The sequence below is a fragment of the Acromyrmex echinatior genome, chromosome 7 (genome assembly GCF_024713525.1).
Source record: "Acromyrmex echinatior isolate Ae372 chromosome 7, ASM2471352v2, whole genome shotgun sequence".
NCBI lineage: Eukaryota > Metazoa > Arthropoda > Insecta > Hymenoptera > Formicidae > Acromyrmex > Acromyrmex echinatior.
In genome coordinates, this window is record NC_141858.1 from 10,632,178 (window position 1) to 10,651,341 (window position 19,164).

At 32.9% G+C, this 19,164-nt stretch overlaps 4 protein-coding genes and 1 long non-coding RNA gene across 13 annotated transcripts; 2 read left to right on the forward strand and 3 right to left on the reverse strand.

Annotated features, from left to right (window-relative positions):
* Positions 1-1,834: 1,834 nt before the first annotated feature.
* LOC147909173 (uncharacterized) lies at positions 1,835-2,403 on the reverse strand. Its single transcript, XR_015545708.1, has 2 exons — positions 2,283-2,403; positions 1,835-2,193 (listed from the first exon to the last, which is right to left on the reverse strand). It is a non-coding gene; the product is annotated as an uncharacterized LOC147909173 (long non-coding RNA).
* LOC105154543 (galactose mutarotase) lies at positions 2,049-4,739 on the forward strand. Its single transcript, XM_011070137.2, has 9 exons — positions 2,049-2,118; positions 2,191-2,409; positions 2,517-2,662; positions 2,744-2,971; positions 3,155-3,319; positions 3,410-3,510; positions 3,590-3,662; positions 3,752-3,955; positions 4,030-4,739. Exons 1-9 carry the CDS (start codon positions 2,049-2,051, stop codon positions 4,120-4,122), a joined length of 1,299 nt encoding a protein of 432 aa, XP_011068439.1. The 3' UTR covers positions 4,123-4,739.
* Positions 2,714-7,800, reverse strand: LOC105154540 (ATP-dependent DNA helicase DDX11). Of its 5 annotated transcripts, none has more exons than XM_087407840.1 (9): positions 7,700-7,800; positions 6,758-7,485; positions 6,207-6,683; positions 5,585-6,138; positions 5,272-5,495; positions 4,992-5,171; positions 4,766-4,850; positions 4,523-4,653; positions 2,714-3,024 (listed from the first exon to the last, which is right to left on the reverse strand). In XM_087407840.1, exons 2-9 carry the CDS (start codon positions 7,432-7,434, stop codon positions 2,980-2,982), a joined length of 2,373 nt encoding a protein of 790 aa, XP_087263966.1. In that variant the 5' UTR covers positions 7,435-7,485; positions 7,700-7,800; the 3' UTR covers positions 2,714-2,979. The 5 variants fall into 5 exon arrangements, with proteins under 5 accessions (XP_087263966.1, XP_011068436.2, XP_087263965.1 ...); XM_011070134.2 differs by lacking the exon at positions 2,714-3,024 and adding an exon at positions 3,585-4,414 and having other exon boundaries at positions 7,700-7,799; XM_087407839.1 differs by lacking the exon at positions 2,714-3,024 and adding an exon at positions 3,585-4,414 and having other exon boundaries at positions 7,689-7,790.
* A 96-nt stretch (positions 7,801-7,896) lies between these two features.
* LOC105154546 (uncharacterized) lies at positions 7,897-10,739 on the forward strand. Of its 4 annotated transcripts, none has more exons than XM_011070147.2 (9): positions 7,897-8,016; positions 8,229-8,554; positions 8,747-8,978; positions 9,115-9,212; positions 9,292-9,483; positions 9,568-9,695; positions 9,783-9,987; positions 10,057-10,328; positions 10,409-10,739. In XM_011070147.2, the coding sequence occupies exons 2-9, from the start codon at positions 8,315-8,317 to the stop codon at positions 10,599-10,601; spliced, it is 1,560 nt and encodes a 519-aa protein (XP_011068449.2). In that variant the 5' UTR covers positions 7,897-8,016; positions 8,229-8,314; the 3' UTR covers positions 10,602-10,739. The 4 variants fall into 4 exon arrangements, with proteins under 4 accessions (XP_011068449.2, XP_011068450.2, XP_087263971.1 ...); XM_011070148.2 differs by having other exon boundaries at positions 7,918-8,127; XM_087407845.1 differs by having other exon boundaries at positions 7,918-8,106.
* On the reverse strand, positions 10,360-19,043 carry LOC105154545 (uncharacterized). Of its 2 annotated transcripts, XM_087407838.1 has the most exons (13): positions 18,753-18,795; positions 18,430-18,668; positions 17,599-17,925; positions 17,244-17,508; positions 16,331-16,591; positions 15,628-15,863; positions 15,374-15,550; positions 13,819-14,018; positions 13,600-13,751; positions 13,350-13,544; positions 11,354-11,748; positions 11,208-11,291; positions 10,360-11,135 (listed from the first exon to the last, which is right to left on the reverse strand). In XM_087407838.1, the coding sequence occupies exons 1-13, from the start codon at positions 18,784-18,786 to the stop codon at positions 11,040-11,042; spliced, it is 2,661 nt and encodes an 886-aa protein (XP_087263964.1). In that variant the 5' UTR covers positions 18,787-18,795; the 3' UTR covers positions 10,360-11,039. The 2 variants fall into 2 exon arrangements, with proteins under 2 accessions (XP_087263964.1, XP_011068447.2); XM_011070145.2 differs by having other exon boundaries at positions 11,354-11,916; positions 18,430-19,043.
* Between the last annotated feature and the right edge of the window lie 121 nt (positions 19,044-19,164).

Sequence of the window (19,164 nt, forward strand, 5' to 3'; positions counted from 1 at the left end):
TGTATCATATCAAACGCAACTGAGGTCTCTTTATATAATATCAATCTATAAATATATCTCATTGTGAAGAAAACTCAATAAATTTATCATGTATCGTTCGTATGACATATATTAATAATATATACCAATGACAGTAATTTATAATTCTTCTTTTAGAGATATCTTCTTGTTACATACAACTCTAATTTGTCAGAATTAAAATTGTATAAAAGAAATGAATTTCTTCCTGTAAACAGGTTAACGTTTTTAATTAATGTTATACAGTACTGAATTCTTCTCATCCTTTTAATTCTTTTCTTTCTTTTCTTTTTGTTACATGTACTACACGCTTTGATACAGGATAAATTTATGAAATTTATGTGAGGGAAATAGCATACGAATGTGGATCGTAACGCGAGACTCTCTCTAACACCTGTTTTTACGTAATATACAATATGCAACTCACATTTACAATGTAGTCCTCATTAGTTTAGTTAGACCTAACGAGAGTGGACATTAAGGCACTGAAACAAAAAAAAATACTCATCAACCTCGTGAAACATATAATGGAGGATCCTGTTTGCTCTCTGAACTGCTGTTTCTTATGATGTTGCATTTAAAAGATGTAAATATACTTTATGACGTAACAGATTGTATCGAGATTGCATGCAGCTTGCGCGATTTAGCAAATTGTACAATAACGACCACGACCAAGACGATTAATTATAAACGAATTGTCTATTCGATGTACACATATTCTGCGCTGTGGTAGCTCCTATTTGTACGCTTCTGGCGTGTGTAGAAAGTTTAATGTATTTCATAAATATAAAAACGACTTATCGGCGCGGGGCTATCACAGTTTGGTACATACATATACATAAATACGCGAAGTTAAAATTTTTTTTTCTGTCAGTATTCCTTTTTGTAATACATGAACTGTAAAGAATGTAGGACGTAACAGCAACTCATCAGGTCACAGGCAATTTAAGCATGGAGTAATTCTATAGTTTATAAGTATATTAAGCTAAGTGCAATGTGTTCCACGTGTATTTAAGTGAGAATAATGAATCGCTTCGGTGCGCGCCTTAAAGTAAATGAGAAACATCGCAAAAATCCAAAGCTTTCGACGGGAAAATTTTTCAATGTAATATAACTCCTACCGCGGCGATTTTTCGCGTAAAATCCGGGAGTATTCACTTTCGATCCGGGAATCTAATTTTTTTCTTTTACCGATTTCCTAGGCGACGAGTATAGATTGCCAAGAAAGAAATCCTACAGGATCGGTTTTTATCTACGAGCAGGAAGATAATAAACGAATGAATATTAATTTTACGGATCCCCGAGAACTCGATTGTTTAAAAGCGGAAAATATATCGTAATAATATATTCTGTCTTCGATTTTTTTAATGTGTTGTCTTTTTCCTAACTACGAAGAGAGAGCTTCAGAAGAAGTGTTTGTATGATGTCTGACCTGCACTAAAAGTTCATGTATTTTTCCAAGTATTGTACATTACACTATAAATATTAATTATATAAAAATTATAAATAATAACTGGAGTATACATAAAAATGATAATAAGAATAATAATAAAATAGGTTTATTATTTTATTATTTTAGCATATTGTATTATTATTACGATAACATTTTATGAACTATAAATAATACGTTATACTTACTCTTATTTTTACTTTTATTCTCATCATAATTTTATTATTATTAATAAATAACTTCAAATAACAGCATCAATAAGTTTTAACTCTTTGAGCGATCATTTAATGTCTTCCACATTCCTACGAAATATAACAATTCTTTAAAAAAATTTAAAGTGATTTAACAATACAACTGAGTATAAAATTTTCATTTTTTTTTTTAGACGATTTTCTGATGTCGAAACAACGAAAAATATTTAAAACGTCGGAATAATATTTTGTAACCTGTTATTCTTATCATAAAAATTAATGTCACGAATTGTTTGATGTAGACACGAAATTGAATAGCAAATTTCTCGTTTTCATTACATCATTTGCAAATGACTTGACAGTAAACTAGATAAGTTAAGAAATTAAACATGGTTACCTACGATTGCAATTGCAAGGATGTTATAATCACGGAAGGAATATTTGGAGAAATTTATGCCGGTGCTTTGTTATTTGAGACAGCCCGACTTCTGTACTGGTGATAGAGTGATGTAAAAGCCGTTTTAATTACAGAATCTGCGGAAGATAAAATACGCAGCTATGACAGCAAAGATTATGAGAATGCTGAAAATAAAGGATTCCGGTTGATGCCAGTAAAATCGTACACGATGATTAATAAGAATAGCTTAGAGATCACCGTCATTTCCTGGGGTGCGACAATCGTTTCTTTAAAGTATCCCGATAAGTTTGGATATGTCACGGATGTTGTGCTTGGTTTCGATGATTTGAAGAGTACGAACTCTTGACGTAATTACATATTTGTCCATCATGTTCATTTAATCTTGTCGCTCTCAATTAACTCTTTATAAATTAATGGGAACAATTCGTGTTTTTTTCAGGCTATACAAATCCCAAGATTAATCCGTTTATAGGATGCATCCTGGGCAGATGCGCGAATCGCATAAGAGACAGCAGTATTATCATTAAAGACAAAACTTATGAGCTAACGAAAAATGATTTCGGCAAGCATCATCTGCATGGAGGTGTAAGTCTGTATTATCAGTCCATTCAAGAATTAATGAATTTATATTAAATATCTTATACCAGACATTTTTCTTTATTTCAGACAAAAGGCTTTGGTCGGCAGTTGTGGGAATCGTATATTGATGGATGCTCAGTCGTCATGACTTATCTAAGTAAAGACGGTGAAGAGGGATATCCCGGTGCGGTATTGAGTACAGTGAGATTCAGATTGATGCCTGATAATATACTGGAAATAGGTATCCGAGCGACAACGACGAACTCCACTATAGTGAACATCTCACACGGTTCTTTATTCAATCTCGCTGGACATGTAATTATCTATACATCTTGTGCAATGTTAGTACAGTTGAAGCTGGAACCACTCTGAAAATGCAAAGAACAATGATTTAATAAATACTATATTTTCTTCTTTTTATTTCTATTTAAAAAAGGCATGATTCTAGTTTCAATAAGAAATTGTGTGACAGGTTTATTTAATTAGATGTAATTATAGGACGCTGGTAAAAAGGAATTGATGAAGCACAAGATCTCATTGAACTGCGACCGCTGGACCTTCGCAGATTATACGGATCCAATACCAACCGGCAGCATCCGAGGGGTCGGAGGAACCATCATGGATTTGCGTGTACCGAAATTTCTGGAAAGCTGTATCGAGAAGGCATCAAATTGAAGTTCATACAAATTACAGTAGATGAACCATTATCTAATAATTGTGTAAAAAGATATTGTGAATTTGCGTAAGCTACAGGTTCCTCCGGGAGAAGGGTATGATCATAATTTCTGCGTCACACCAAATTGGCACGGGGGTAACGCGTATGTCGCTCAAGCGGTCCATCCGAAAAGTGGTCGGTAAGGCTCGCAATTATATTAGATTCATAACACAGGTTCATTGTAGCAATATTCTGGAATTATAAATAAACATATACAGCGTTCTGGAGATTTATTCGAATCAGCCTGGCGTACAGTTCTACACAGGTGGTCGTCTATGTAGTACTTCTGAGGTACTGTAAATGCGTTGATAATCGAGATACATAATAATCTATCAATTGAACAAAATACAAAAAATATATCGTAATCTGAATAATCGTAGACTGGAAGTAATCTTGCTGATGCATATGATAGCCCGAATCATGAAGAGGAATACGAGGAAAAAAAGGCTGTTGATGAGATGAAACAAGATGTGGCACCTGAAGGCGAATCACAGGAATTTATTTCAGGAAAGCAAGGTGCTCGCTACGTGAAGCACTGTGCTTTCAGTATTCAACCGCAAAACTATCCAAATGCTATTAATTATGTGAGTAGTAAAGCGAGACTAAGATATTGCATTATGTTTCTTATTACATTCATTACAAGTTAATTTTGTTTCAGTCGCATTTTCCCTGTTCTATTCTACAACCCGGAGAAGTCTATTGTCATGATTTAATTTACAAATTTGGCATCCAATTGGCCAATTACATGTGATACATCTAAATTAGAAAAACATCGATAATCTATCGATTTATTAAGATTAAACTTTCTTAATTCTTTTCGCTGCGAAAAATTTTGCGATGTTACCAACTACAGAACCAAATGAATTATTAATCGTCACGGAGCGTTGAATCCATTGAGGCAGTACTTTGACTTTGTGACAATAACGTTTGTCTAACAGTACAACTGTCGAGTAATCATTGATATGACGAACAGATCGGCCAATACATTGATTCACTGCTTTCATGCAAGAATTTTCGTAAAAACTATTTCCGGCGTCTGATTTCTACAAAAACAGAAATTGGAAAATGAAAAAATGGAAGATATTAAAATTTATATAAAATCAAACTACAACTCTCTAAACTCCGCAATAAAGAAATCTGAATATACATACAACATTCTCGTTTAAGTATTTCATTTTTTCTTGTAATTCTGGTGATTTAATGTTAGGATATGGCAAGCCAACGACTATGACACATCGGCCCAAATCGTCAGAGAAATTTAAACCTTCACTTAATTTACCACCTATAAAATATCATGTAAATTAAAAAATGTGATTCAATATTTCTGAAAAAATAGTATAAATAAAAATACAAATAGGATTCTTATAATACTGATATAATTTTAATTTACTTACCCACTACGCTGAACAACAACGCTCCGTTACACGGGAATTGTGGATTCTTGATGGAATGTGCATATTGATCTAATATTGTATTGACCTGAAGATAAAATGTTGATTAATTTAAATTAATCAAATAATATTAGCTATTTATTAATAAACATATAAATAAATAAATTTAATATAATTAAATTAAATAAGTAATATTAATTATTTTTTAAAAAACTTGTAACAAAAATACCTGTGATGCTAATTTAGGTTCACGATAGATACATTTTTTTGTAGAAATTTTGGATATAAAGCCAGATTTATCTAAATGCTTAAATACTGTGTCTTCATAGTTGTAAGATGGAAAGAATACTACTATTCCAGCTGGTACAACATTACATAAATTTAATAATGCTCTACCTAATTCATCCAGCTAAAACAAAACATCAATCTTTGTTGACATCTTTTTTTTTTAAGTACATACATTTCTTTAAATAATACAATAATCAAAGAGATAAAAATAATTCTATTACCAATTTTGTATCTTGTCGATTATGATAATTAAATTCGAATTCGATTCCAGTCGGACCACGCATTATAACGTTGGATATGATATTTTCTTTGGGAATTACATGGTCACACGAAAATGTCATAATTCTGTCTGATGTGGCACCCGCCATTAAGAATAGTTGATCTACGAATTCGGACATTGGTTCCATTGTGCCACCGGCTAGTACCACAGACCTGGCATCTTTCACTACATTTGTAACAAAAAATTCAAAATACTCAAAAAAAAAGATAAAAATGAAAAAATGTATATTAAATTTCAAACAAGTACTTGCTTACCGATGTCATGGAAATGTGCTGCTGGGTTCAACAATAGAAATTTTATAATCCCTTGTCCAATAGTAGTGCTAGGTAGAACACATATTCTGCCGTCCGCGCAGCTGTTCTTTAAACACTCCAAGAAACTTAAGATTGCCATCAAAGGATTGCTCGTCTGTTCTTCATTGTTGCTTGATGTGTCCGCAACGCTAATAGTTTCTTGAGAGGATACATCATTGTTTTTAATCGAGTTTAAAAATTCCGTTATGCCAGATTTCTTTGTCTTCTGTTCATTAATTTTAATATTATTGCCGTATTGTTCAACAAATCCTTGTAATTTATGAATTAGTTTTGAAGTTTTGATGAATTCTAATAATTTGAAGATGTTTACTGTATCAATCTCTATAAGCATTTCGAAATCTTCTATTTTGTATAATTTGGGTACTATTGTTTTATCGATCGCGTCATTGGGATGAGATTTCATTGTTGCTCCAAAGAGAGTTAGAAGCTTCTTCAAACAAAAACTCAATTGGCCTAGATACATCACGCTTTTAGCAGAGAACAAAGATTCAAATCTACAATCATATTACAGTCAGAAATTTATCTAATAATTGAATAACAATCGAAAGAAGTAATGCAATACCTTTTCTGATATTGCGACAGCTGACTATAACAGTGAAGCAAATTTCTTCCAGTAATTACAGAACTGTGCATTCTTTCGATGGCGTCCAGCAAATTGTGAGCTTCATCTATTATTAATATATTCCCTTTTAAGTCTATCTCTAAACTGGCTCTGGTGTTCTTATGAAAAATAGAATTATATGGTACTAATATTAATTGTCCATTTTGCAGAGACTTTCTTGAGCCATAATATGGACAAGTGTTATTTTCCTGTCCTTTCTGTGTTATCTCCTCAATATCTTGAATATTTGTTAGAACCTCAGCCATTAAAAGTTTCTGATCACCTGGTATAAATGGGCAACTGCTTGTAGTTTTTGATCTTTTTAGATCTTTTTCTTTTTTAACAGTAGTCTTCTTTTTTTGCAGCTGAAGGCAGGTTTCATTTATCAGATTGATATGCTTCAATCTTTTGACATTTTTGTTGATGCAATAATTTTGCCTAGAATGAAATAAAATGTTAATAAATTTTAGAGAGCTAGACAATATATTAAAGTATTAAAAATAAATAGTTACCTCGAAGAGAGCGGTACTACAGAAATCTCTTGAGAATAGGGAGATCTTTTTAATTCATGGACAAACTGTGTCAACTGTGAATGTGTCCTGGAGCAGAAGAAGATTTTGGTATTCTTAAATAAAGGTTCATCCGTGTTTTCTTCCTCAGAACTTTCTGAGTTTGACAATCCATCTTCCAAGATAAGATCTTTCTCGATGTCACAGACATCAAGATTCACTTCCTCTGTCTTATCTGACTCTGGAACCCTTTTGAACTGTTGCCTCATTTTTCTAGTTATTTTCGCTCTCTTTGATTCAACAATCATCTTTTTAAGCTTCTCCCTTTGACCTTCATACTCGAGAAGTGCGTTTAGCTTGGCTTGCAATGGTTGTTTCTCAGCATTAAGTTCTATTTGCTCTGTCTGCACAGTAAACCAATTATCAGATAGCTTCTCGCAACTCTTTAATTTATCGTCTATTTTAGCGATCGTCGAAATTAACTCTTCCTTTCTCCATCTCTCGTGATCAACTAGCCACTTAAGCGCACCACAAATAAGAGACAAGGACTTTCCAGTTCCTGTGGGGCTTTCGAAGAGACCCAGCTTACCATCTTTCAAGCAAGCATAAAGTTCTCTCATAAATCGTTTCTGGATTTCGTATGCTGGGAAGGGAAATGGAAATTCCTGTGGGAGTTCCATTCCTGAGTTTCTCTTAAAACTTTTTGGGATGTGAACCCAACTCTGCTCCTTCTATAAATAAAACTTTTATCACTCCTCTTGAAAAGAGAGAATGACATTTTTGTACACACATCTCATGCAAAAATGATCTTCAATGAATTGTAGAATTGCGTACTTACAGAATTGAGTATTATATACGATAATGCGCAACATAAAACATTGTATATATATATATATATATATATATATATATATAATGATAATAAACCGTCAACCTGTTACACACATTCCCTGTAAATTCTGTATTTTGTTTTCTGCATTCCTTCTGCTTCGTGTTGCTGAGTTTCCCGCCTTTCTTTTGAGAGTTTTGTGATGAATTTAGGAACGAAAAGTGAAGAGGGAAGGTCCTCTGCCGGAATAATCACGCACTACGAAATTTTCTAATGAGTTTTGGAACACAGTGTTGATAAGCAGTAGCCCTCTATCGGAATAATTTTGAATTACAGGTTTTTTGTTTTTTTTTCATCACTGCAGAAAGATGTCATTCCTATAATTGCTTGTTTTGTTATCTAACCTCAAAGGATCTTATTTAGACACGAAAAAGTATAACAGAGATATTTATTACAAGATAATTATTTCGTACTTCAGAATCTTATTGTTATAAGATTAATATATATCAATGAATATATATATGTACGTACAACAATCATTCAAGTTAAATATTTTGGACTTTTACTTTTTTTCTCTTTCGCAAATTCTAAATATTAACCTTTCTAAAAATAATTTGCAAACATTGTTTTTGTCTATATTTATAGTTGACCAAGGCCTCTTCAAGGTATCCGTGTATAATAAATTTGACAGACTCTAGTCGTGAACTCTACGTGGACACAAAAAAGCAGAAATGAAAGAGCTGTTGTCGAATCAAGCTGTGGGATACAGTAGTTCGTTTGTCAATAACAATAATAATCGAGATGCCGGAACCAGCAGTATTACAATCGATAATAATTCAAGGAGATATGCTATGCTCAGCACTGAATGGGTCTCTGCTATTGGCGAGGAACTGGGCATGCATCCCTTACCAGATCCTCTGTTAAAAAGATTAGCTGAAGATGCTTCCTATCGTTTAAGAGAAGTCTTACATGTAAATGCAATACAATTCCTATTTAATATAATTCCTATTTAATCCTTAACAATTTAAATTTTTCTCAATGAACAAAAATCGAGAATTTTATCCTTAAAGTATTATATCAAGTTCAGATAGACACAGAATTTTAAACGATTAATAATTTAACATTTACAATGTTGATCATTTCTATAAAATATTCATTTTTAGAAATGTGTTACAAGACTGAGACATAGTAAGAGGAAACGTTTAACATCTATGGATGTAAATGCAGTAATCACCAGCTTATGTGATGCCGATCCAGTTTTTGGTGCACCAGAATCCTTACCGGAGTATCATACAGAAGCAAAGGTGTACGTGCCTAGTGAATCTATTGTTAATCTCGTTAACCAAATGAATGATCCGTTGTGCCTGACGCAAACTAATGTGCCATTTTTGCAAGGCAAGTTCTTTTAAAATTTATGTTTATGATGAGTCTCTTAATTTATATTATATGATGAAATGTAATTTTAATTTGAAATTGCTGCTAATTTCTCAATATAATTTTTTAATTTAAGTTAAAATTCTTTTTTTTTTAGAATCTGAGATATGTGATTTGAAGCTCACAGAAGCGCGTCACAATTATGCCAAACGTGCGCTGAAAACTTTGTTTAATGGCTCACAAAAAACTTTTCAGGTATATAAAAACACGTACATATAAATTACTTTTTAATATTATTATGAAATAAATGCAACATTATTTTTTATATTTCCAGGTCTTACTTAATGACTGTGCCACTAATGTTCACTTAGGCGACGAGGGAGTCATTGATAAATTGATGTCCATTGCTAGATCTATGGTAATCTCAAATAATGCACAATATACACGTGTTTCTACACGGACATGTCAACTCATAATTGCCATTGCCAGTAACAGCGAAGCTGTCTATCCCTATCACTTAATTTCGGTAATTAATTGCAAAATAATAGTACATCTTTTGCAAATTTGTACTCAAAATGTTTGAATCTTAAATCTTTGTGCTTATTTAAAGGTGGATAAATTAACAGAATTATTGTTGGAATTATTATTGGGTCAGAGTTTCATACATCCAAATTTGGAGGTGCTTTTCAAAGAGTGCGTGCTGAAATTAATGCTTCGCTGGCCGTCAATTGCTGACAAGTAATATGAAATTTTTAAACAAATCTTGTATTTATTTTGTAAAATAATTTCATAAAAAAACTAACTTCTTTGAATATTTATGGACAGGTATATACCAACATTGGAGAATGTTCTTTTAAAGTGTGAAATGGAAAACTTTGAATTTTACAAAAAAAGGATAATGGCGGTGGAATTGTTAGCGAGCATTCAGCCTCTTATATTTTTCCAACATGACACCGCGCACACACTTTCCATACAAAATATTTTATATTATTACGCTTCGTTTGGTTCAGTTATTTGGGAACGAATAGCTGTTAGTATCAACATTATATTCAATCCTTGGTATATGGTTCTTTAATTAATTTTCTTGTAATTATTATAGCTAGCTGTTTGTGCCCTTATGAAATCGCAAGATTCTTTAAATCTCACTTCTTTGATTGAACATTACGGAGACTCGTTATTACCGTATATACCTGCTAATCGTGATGATAATGCAAGAGAAAGGAGAGATAAGAAAATTGGCACACTACCTATCATCATTAAAAGCAAGATAAGATACGTAGAAGTCAGATCGTTGCTTAATACTAGAATGCTGTGGGATCGACAAACGGCGTTTCCAGATTCCACCTTGAGAGGGCCGAGACGAGAAATAAGGTGTGTATCATAAAATTAATGAAGCTAATAGTTATATGAATGCGTAACATTTTTATTATATAATTTAAACGTGATTACAGATTTGCGTTCGCTGGTGGTCGTCCGGTGCCACAAAATAACTTAAGACGTGTCAGTTTAAGAGCTAATTATCAAATTCTAAGAAGCGACCTTCAAGCCACTCTTGCTTTAGTCGCATCGCGCAGATTACTTGTAATTAAAGATAAAAAGAAAGGTCCCTACAATTTTTATAACTTAGCAAATGTTTGTCTGTAATTATTCTATAATCTATAAAGATATGTATAATCTTCATTCGAACATTTTAGTATTACATGTACAACGAGTATTGTCATATATAATTCGTTTTGTATTAAATAGCTGTACATAGACCGTTTTTATTAATTAAAACTTAAAGAGATTGTCATTACTTTCCTTTCATGAAATTTCTATTTTTTTTAATGATTTTTAGATACTAGTCTCTACTAGCATGTTGTTAATCTTTTCTTATTTTCTAATCGCGAATTCCTATTCACGTCATTCGAGACAAAAGAAGTTCTTGAAAGTTTGTATGTAAATCTTTTAAATTAAATGAATTTTTTTTACCTCAATATAAATTAGATAAAAATTATTTGTACGTATATATGTGTTTAGTGCAGAGAGAGTTCAGGGGGATTCTCCTAAATATTAAGAATTATATTTGTACAAATATTCTTTTTAAAGACAATCCTGTAGACCCTGTGGTAGTTCCGTATGTACTAAATAATGTGAGTTGGATAAACATCTGAGACGAGTATGTACTCTAATTGGTAGCTAAAAGAAGATAATAAAGCACATTTTTTAATTATGTAATTTTTCTTCACAGTTCTAATTTATATACTTTACCCTTGATGGACGTCGTCGACTCAAAATTCCATTTTTGTAAAATAGTGTAAAAGCACCACATTGTATAATATACAAATCTTCCTTCTAAATAAGAGTTTTTATGTAAATATAAACAGGTATAGTACAATATTATTAATACTACTTGCCTCGTTATAATATCCACGATTCTCCTCACATTTATTTTGTACACGAAACTTATTATCATCTAAAGGTTTAGGGTTTTGTAATTTAATATCCTCGCAGCAATTGCTACTGTCTGATTGATCGTTATTGTAATCTTCTTGCAGCAGTTCTAATATTGATGGTTTATTTTTTTTTGTATCTTTTGCTTTATTCACACCATCCAGCCAATGCAATATATATGCCGTTTTTTTTGCTACTGTTGTTAGTATCTCTACATATTTTCCAGACATGAAACGTGGACAATCTTGTATTGGTATAATACGTTCGTATTCTAACAGGGATCTCTCGAATTGGGATTGCTCGCGCAAATTTTTTTGAACGATCGCTTGAATATCATTTTCTGTATTTTCCGAGGTTTCTTTTATATTTTGCGATTCGTGTTCTGCACAACAATTCATTCCTGATACAGATGCGTCGATTTTAAGTTCCGATTGAGATTCCTCAATTAATTCATTTTGGATATTGGTGCTAACAATTTCCCGAATATCATCAGTTATGTTCTCTTCCATATATTGCGTATAATTCTCTGTGCAAAAGATAGTAGAATAAATGAAAATTTTCTCTCTCTTAATTGTAATCTCTATGGCTGCGTTCCACTTGTCACAATTCTCGCAAGCATTATTTGTCCTTGTTAAAAAGTTTTTTTTCCATGCTCACACTCGACGCCACTTTTAACGTTAAAACAGGCAACACGTGATCAAATTAGTTCAGTTTCACCAACGTAAGATTAACTTTAATCTCGGTTTAACTTATGTTTATCTTTTCTTCGAATTCTTAGAATTAAAATTACTCTTACATTGGAATTTAGACTTAATATTCGTTAATTTTGATCATATGGCCTGTTTTAACGCTAAGAATGATCGCTGACTGTCAGCGAACATGAAATTATACCTTATGATATTATATCTTACACTTGATAAATAGCTAAGATGAAATACGATTCCAAGAGCATTGTAAGCGTCAAGTGGAACGCAGCCTATGACAATGAGATAGACCTGTTCACATTACTTGAAATCCCCATCCACTATTGTGCATTTAAGACAAGATAATATATATTCGGATGTTAAAGATAGGGCCTTAGCAGAAAACTGACTTATAATCTTAAGACAGTGTCTTATGACTTAAATCTTGTCTTTAATAACGCACAAGAATTATCTTGTGACTTAAATCTTAAAGTACGTATAAATACGAGGGGCCTTTAAAACATAAGTCATAAGACAGTTCTTGTGCGTTACTAAAGACATTAGCCTTAAGTCATAAGTCACTACACTGTCTTAATTGTATGTCAGTTTTCTGCTAAGGCTCATAGAAAAAGTAAAGAGACTATGAGTGCAAGCAACACGAACAGGTGTCAAGCAATATATAACTTTTTCTCTAGAGTAGAAACGTTAGAGTGAAAAACTTTATGTATGTATGTGTGTACATATATACAAAATTTTCATTTTTCATGTTTCCGTTCTAAGAAAAAAGTTACATTGTATAATTGACTCCCAAGCTTAATGATTGGCCTATCGAATTTCTTCATCGAAAATCATTAATCGACATATAACGATATTTACCTAGCGAGAAAAGACTCAATTAAATGTCGATTCGACATTTAATTAACATAGAAATAATTTACATATTGCATATTTTGTTTTCGATTCGACATCAATTCAATGAGTCATTTCTCGTTGGACATCATGCATATATCTATTTTTAATTTTACACTGCTTATCTTTTATAGCTGCTTTTTATAATAAGCCATTATCTAAGTTTCAAGTTTTAAATCGCAAGAAAATAATTAATCAAAGTCGAATGAAGAAAATAATCGACTCTTATTAGTTAATTTCTTAAGGCTTAAAGCTTAGGTAATGACTTATTATAGAAAACCTATTAATCATTCTCGGCACATCGAGTTTCCGTTGCGCCTTTATGATTGATACGAAGATATGAATTTTTATGCAAAGAGATACTTGCTATATTTCAACCAAAAAGATTCGATCTTCCAGACACATTCGGCGTGGTATCGCCTCCTAGCCGCTTCTAATCGTAGAAATATAGATTCTTTTAAAAAGATTAAACGTTTCCCGTAATGCACCGACGAATTATCGTCGTTCAAGGAGAACGACTCCAGTATGTTTTTGCAAGCTATACGTAAATTACTGCAGGTTTCTACGGAGAAGTAATTAATTAATATAATAGACTCAAAATTTTTTTAGAATCTTACCTATGCGTTTTCTACTGTAGCGTTTGAAGAAATCCCAGTAGATGAAATGAACCGGATATTTACATCTGGCTAGTGGTAACGCGTCAAGGATACCTGTATTAGCCAATTGCTTGCGAAGATTGTCTCGATCCCACTCGTGGCTGTTGAATCGCCTGAAAGGTACATTTTTTATTGTATAAAAAAGTAAACTTGATTATGCGTTATTGTTGAATACTATACTGTAGCTTAATGCAGCGAACATAATGCGCGTCACATTTGTTTAATTCCTGTATCAACAAATCCACGTTACATCGGAGCTTGGAAAGCATCGTAGGTTTCTTCGCTTTTCCATTAATTTGATGTGGATTATTTTTGGTAATTAACGAATGTAAAAATTTGTTCGTACTCACGCTGAACGTTATCGTTATCTCGTCCGGAATCTGTAAATGCGTTATCACGTTTGATTATATTCAGATTTTATTTCGAGTACCACGTGTATCATTTTATCTTTACGGACCAGTTGTTCCGTACTTCAGATAAACTATGTGGTAACGTATTGAATAAACAAAAGAGTAAAAGAGTAAAGCTGCCTCTACATAATTCGCAAATCGCAAAACGTCTTTCCTAAACACAGTTACAGAATTGGCAGAATAAGGTATCACTGCAAGATACACGCAGATGCAAATCAACCGCACCCAATGAATTGAATTGCGACAGCGTTGACATTTTAATTTAAGTCAAGTTGGAGAAACTTACTATGTTTCTAATATTTTGCGTATTACAAACGTTTATAAAATTGCGATTTGCGAATTATGTAGAGGCAACTTAAGAACATAAGAGAGTAAGACAGTAAATTGAAGTTTATCAAAAAGTGGAACAACTCAGCCTAAGCCTGTTCTTTCTTTTTATCTGAACTTCTTGCACGGTTCATGTTTTCTTTTTTTTTCTCTGTGAAGAAAAAAGGAAAGAAATGAAACGTAAGAAGTTCAGAGGATCGATTTGTACATAAAAGAAAGCAAATTCATCAGATGTTGATCAATAAAATTATAAACGTCCTATCGAATTTGCTCACCTTTGTAATTTTCACTTTTTTTTCAAGATACATAATCGATCATCAGCTAAAAAGAATAGGTCTCTTTATTGTTTACCGAATGTAAACAAGGATAAATAATTTGATAGCACTTAGATAGAAATCGGAACATACTTAAATTTCTATTAATTACCTTTATCTCAGTTTAATTTACTCTTTTATTTTTTTCTAACTCTTAGAGCTAGAAAAAAATAAAAAGTTAAATTATATAAAGTTAAAGTTAATCTACAGTGATAGAAACGTTATACAAATGCATTTAAAGATCTTTAGCATGTAAAGTATTAAATTGATATAAAAGATTTGTATTTATCGAATGCAATTAAAAAAAAAAAAGAAATTTCGATAAAATTTAAGTAAAATTATCCTTTAAATTATTAAATTATAATTTAATGGATATATTGAATTCGATTTTACCAAAATTTTGTTTTGAACTGTAATCAAACGAATACAAATTATCTACATTCGACTTAATATTTTGTATATTCTGCTAAATGATCTTTAAATGTATTTCTAATGTCCGTTCTTATTACTGTAGATTAACTTTAATTATGATTTAACTTACTTTTTATCTTTTTCTAATAATGTACTCTTTTTTTTATATTTGGGAAAGAAGTTTTTTCTTCTTTTAAAAAGTTCGAATTTTTAAATTTTATTTAAGGTGATGAAAAAACGACGAACTTTTTTCGTTATTTATGATTAGTTTACCTTATCAGTATTCTTGGAAAGCAGATCGTAGGCAGAATATTGTACGGTACCACAATAATGCTGTATAACAAAATTTTCTTTCCTTACGTTCAAAAATCGTCTCGTTGCAGAACAGTTCTTAGCGTTCACTTGACGTATTAATGTAGACGAACTGTTCGGAACAGTCGATAGACACATCTGTGACCCGAAAATGTTCATCATTAACTCTCCCGCATTAATAGATATCATTTATTAAATATTTATAAGATATTTACATCGTTTATGGCAGTAAACAAATATTTTTCGATCGTGCTTATGCGATCTTCGTACAATTGTACAATTGTGAACGATGCCTCATCATCGATAAGACCCTCTTTTTGTAGATCGTTTCGGCAGGACACCAGATAGTTTTCCACGAAATATTGCTGCGATCTCTCGTTGACAAAATTAATGCAAAGTTGCTCGATGCCGTTTGAATCAAAGCATTCGAATCCAAAGATGTCCAATATTCCTAAAATGCGAGAAATATTGATCTATATTTGCAAAATCATATCTTTTTTCATTGAATAATGTATCGTCTTTTGTTGTTTAAAGCAGTTAGTCCTTATGAATTTTGAAGCGGTTAATTCTTATAAAAATTTAATATGTACTGGCAGGTAGGAATTAATTATTTATTTTAAGCATTAAAGGCATTGTTCAGTGCCTTTAAGAATCGGAGACATACACCCAGAATTTTACCCAAATAGGTTTTTAACTCTTTTAAATGTGTACTCTTATAGACCCAGTTTCACAACTCATGGTTAACTCTTAACCGAGGTTCAACTTATTTATCCAATTCTAGAATTGAAAAGAGATAATGAATAAGTTGAACTTCGGTTAAGAGTTAATCGTCAGTTGTGAAACTAGGCCTTAATACTCAAAATAAATAATTTTAGTATCAAATTAGATTTCTGTAAGGGAAGAAAACATCTTTAATACCCAATCGTTCGCTGTACAAACGGGCGGACAAGATTGTGTTTACGAAGTTGATCAGCCAATTGAAAAGAAGATCGTACAAGTGGCGGATGATGCTGTGCAATCGGTAGCGACAAGCATTTGTCGTGTTGAGATTACGTCGGCAAATGGTGTGTCGACGCCGGGTGTTTTGAGGGTTTATTAAAGTAGATGTGAGCAATTCGGCGATGTCCTCTTCTTTGATGCAGGCCAATCTGCATGTGTTCTTCAAGGCTTCTCTAGATTCTGAAAATCGCATGATGTCGAATTTTCGCTTTTCCCTTGCATCGCTTATTATCAATGAAAAATGTTTCCCATACAATACAGACTTCCAAGGGATGTCCTAAAGACATTCAGAGAACATCTCTATGTCTTCTGAAAGAAGATGCGTCATTCGCGGAAATCCAGAAATTTGTTAAGGAGGTTTACTAATTTTGCCGCTAATTTTTAAAGTTTTTTTTTTAGATCAAAATGATGAGATAGAATATCAAATTATTATTTAAACTATTACATTAAAAAAATATTATTTAAATGTGTAATTCATCAAACGTTCTATTTAAAATTATATTAACACAAAAGAAGAGTGATATAATAGAATCTATGTTTTTATATCTAGAAGTATCTTAAATTTAAAAAATACTTTTGGAATATCAAAATTGTGATAAAGCGTTTCAAAAATATTAAAAGTATATATAACAGTTTGCTATGAATATTTAAAAAAATGAGGCTCTAAAAGAGAGGAAAATTCCCATGGCTCCTTCTGGGAATTCCATACGTATTTTCTGAACGTCCTAAGGACATTCCCAGTATGTTTCTCGGATAAAGTAATGTATGGATTTCTATCGCGATTTATATCACGTAAAATAATTAATATAATTGTCATCGAGAGATTACGTACGATGATCATTGGTATCAATCTCGCAACGATCGTCCTCCTCCACAAACTGTATGTTACCCATGTGAATGAGCAGAGAGAGAATGAAGAAAACGTCCTTCTTCTGACTCACTGTAAACCCTAACATATCCATCGCTCTTGTAGTCTCACGGAAATCGTCGCAGAACTCTCGCACTTTCAGAGAATCCAAGTCGCTCATCATGAAGTATCGCATATCCATTGATAATTTGAAGTCGGCGAATGTTACATTTCCTACCGCACTCATCATCTAAGATGCAGTTTCGCGAAATTTAACAAAAAGCTCGATTAACAGTTATATTTTTTAAAAATGCGCACAGCTAGCTGAAGTCTCCTTCACCTGACTAAAAATCTGAAAATTGCAGCAGCCCTTCGTGACTCTGTCCCTTTCCAGAAGATAGGAGGATATCGTTGCTCCACATATGCTACCCATTTTGTACTCAAGCCATACGAGTTGCACATGCCTCGAGCTGACTTTGTTTATTTCAGTGGGCGCAGTTGTGAAGGCCGATATCAAACGGCAGGCGACCGAAATCCTGCGCACGATACCACAAACTACATCTCGCGTCTCGAGGGCTTCAGGAGATGCGTTTCTGGTCAGGAATTCCAGCGCCTTCCATGCATTGAAGGTCTTTCCTGTTCCGGTTTCTCCATTTAAGACTATCACCTTTACAAAGAAACATCGTTCACAAATGTACAGGGAAACGGAATAAATGAATAAAATCAATCTGGTTGATTCGTTCAGAAATAAGATTCAATTCGAGTACAAAGACCAAGAGACTCCTCAGTATCAGTTTTGGACTTTTATTACATGAAAAGAATGGTTTTACTGAAATATCTAAAAGAGCTAGATACAGATCTGAAAATAATTTTGTTTGGACCATCAAAATATTATGTAGATCACTTAAACTGATTGCTAGAATGTTAAAAGTATTTGCAGTATTGTCATCAATGTTTAAGTATCCCGTATAATTATTTTTATGATCCAACAAAATTATTTTCAAATCTGCAGCTAAATTTTTAAATAATTCAACAAAATTATTCTTTCTTTATAAGGTTCTCTATTGGTGACGTGAACCATTTCGTATCAGCTCTGAATTGAAGAAATAGAAAAAGATAATTCAATGCACAAAGAAGATTGCGGCTCGAATCTTCAGACAGTTGGATTTACCTGGCTGGGTTTTCCGAGACCCTGAACTATTCTGTAGTGCGCCCGGGCAGCCACGGCGAATATGTGAGGCGACACTTCCTTACAGCTCACATCGCATACATTGTCATACTCGTGAGCTTGCGAGAGATCGTAAATGTCCTTGGTGGTGATCTCACCGCTGGGATTGATCGCCAAAAGGAGAGTGCCGACCCACGTGTAAATATGACCGCGTTCCAAACGTTCCAGGAGATAATCTACGACTGTTAGAATTGTTTCTGGTTGACGGCGAACGAACTTACGACACATGTTGTGTTAAAAAGCTATATTATAGAAAATACGCATACTCTTCTTCTGTGGCACAGCGCTTAGGTCTCCCATCGCATCCCAAATGTAGGACCAACTAGTCTCCTGCAACACGCGACTCAGTCAATGCGACTCAGTCAACTATATTATCGAATATCAGCACGTACCTCTGCGAATGTACACATTGTCCTTTTATGTATATATACAGAATTACTATTAGAACGACATCCGTTGTTGACACTCGTCAGTTTGACAATATAAAGTTTTTGCCGTATCAAATTTATGAAAGTATAGAATGTGTACGTCGCTATGTCAAAGCGACACACCTATACTTTAAAACAATGACAGAATTCGTAGAGAAGTTCGCTTATCGATATGTAAGTCGATTTGCATTATGACTTTTGCGAAAATAAAAATATCAGTAACAACGGTCGTCGGATGTAGAGAATAAAC

What these genes read in the sequence shown, in the direction of transcription:
- LOC105154545 (XM_011070145.2), bottom strand. Translation starts at nt 18,714, where the DNA reads ATGTGTCGTAAGTTCGTTCGCCGTCAACCAGAAACAATTCTAACAGTC. An exon ending in GTTCGCTGCATTAAGCTACA is followed by an intron (nt 13,752 to 13,818) that starts GTATAGTATTCA and finishes TGTACCTTTCAG; the next exon opens with GCGATTCAACAGCCACGAGT. An exon ending in ATCTTTTTGGTTGAAATATA is followed by an intron (nt 11,917 to 13,349) that starts GCAAGTATCTCT and finishes TCTTTTGCACAG; the next exon opens with AGAATTATACGCAATATATG.
- LOC105154546 (XM_011070147.2), top strand. Translation starts at nt 8,315, where the DNA reads ATGAAAGAGCTGTTGTCGAATCAAGCTGTGGGATACAGTAGTTCGTTT. An exon ending in GCTCACAAAAAACTTTTCAG is followed by an intron (nt 9,213 to 9,291) that starts GTATATAAAAAC and finishes TTATATTTCCAG; the next exon opens with GTCTTACTTAATGACTGTGC. An exon ending in TTATTTGGGAACGAATAGCT is followed by an intron (nt 9,988 to 10,056) that starts GTTAGTATCAAC and finishes TAATTATTATAG; the next exon opens with CTAGCTGTTTGTGCCCTTAT.
- LOC105154543 (XM_011070137.2), top strand. Translation starts at nt 2,049, where the DNA reads ATGGTTACCTACGATTGCAATTGCAAGGATGTTATAATCACGGAAGGA. An exon ending in GTCTATGTAGTACTTCTGAG is followed by an intron (nt 3,663 to 3,751) that starts GTACTGTAAATG and finishes GAATAATCGTAG; the next exon opens with ACTGGAAGTAATCTTGCTGA. An exon ending in ATCCAAATGCTATTAATTAT is followed by an intron (nt 3,956 to 4,029) that starts GTGAGTAGTAAA and finishes ATTTTGTTTCAG; the next exon opens with TCGCATTTTCCCTGTTCTAT.
- LOC105154540 (XM_011070134.2), bottom strand. Translation starts at nt 7,434, where the DNA reads ATGGAACTCCCACAGGAATTTCCATTTCCCTTCCCAGCATACGAAATC. An exon ending in GTAGTACCGCTCTCTTCGAG is followed by an intron (nt 6,684 to 6,757) that starts GTAACTATTTAT and finishes ATTTCATTCTAG; the next exon opens with GCAAAATTATTGCATCAACA. An exon ending in AGCACATTTCCATGACATCG is followed by an intron (nt 5,496 to 5,584) that starts GTAAGCAAGTAC and finishes TTACAAATGTAG; the next exon opens with TGAAAGATGCCAGGTCTGTG.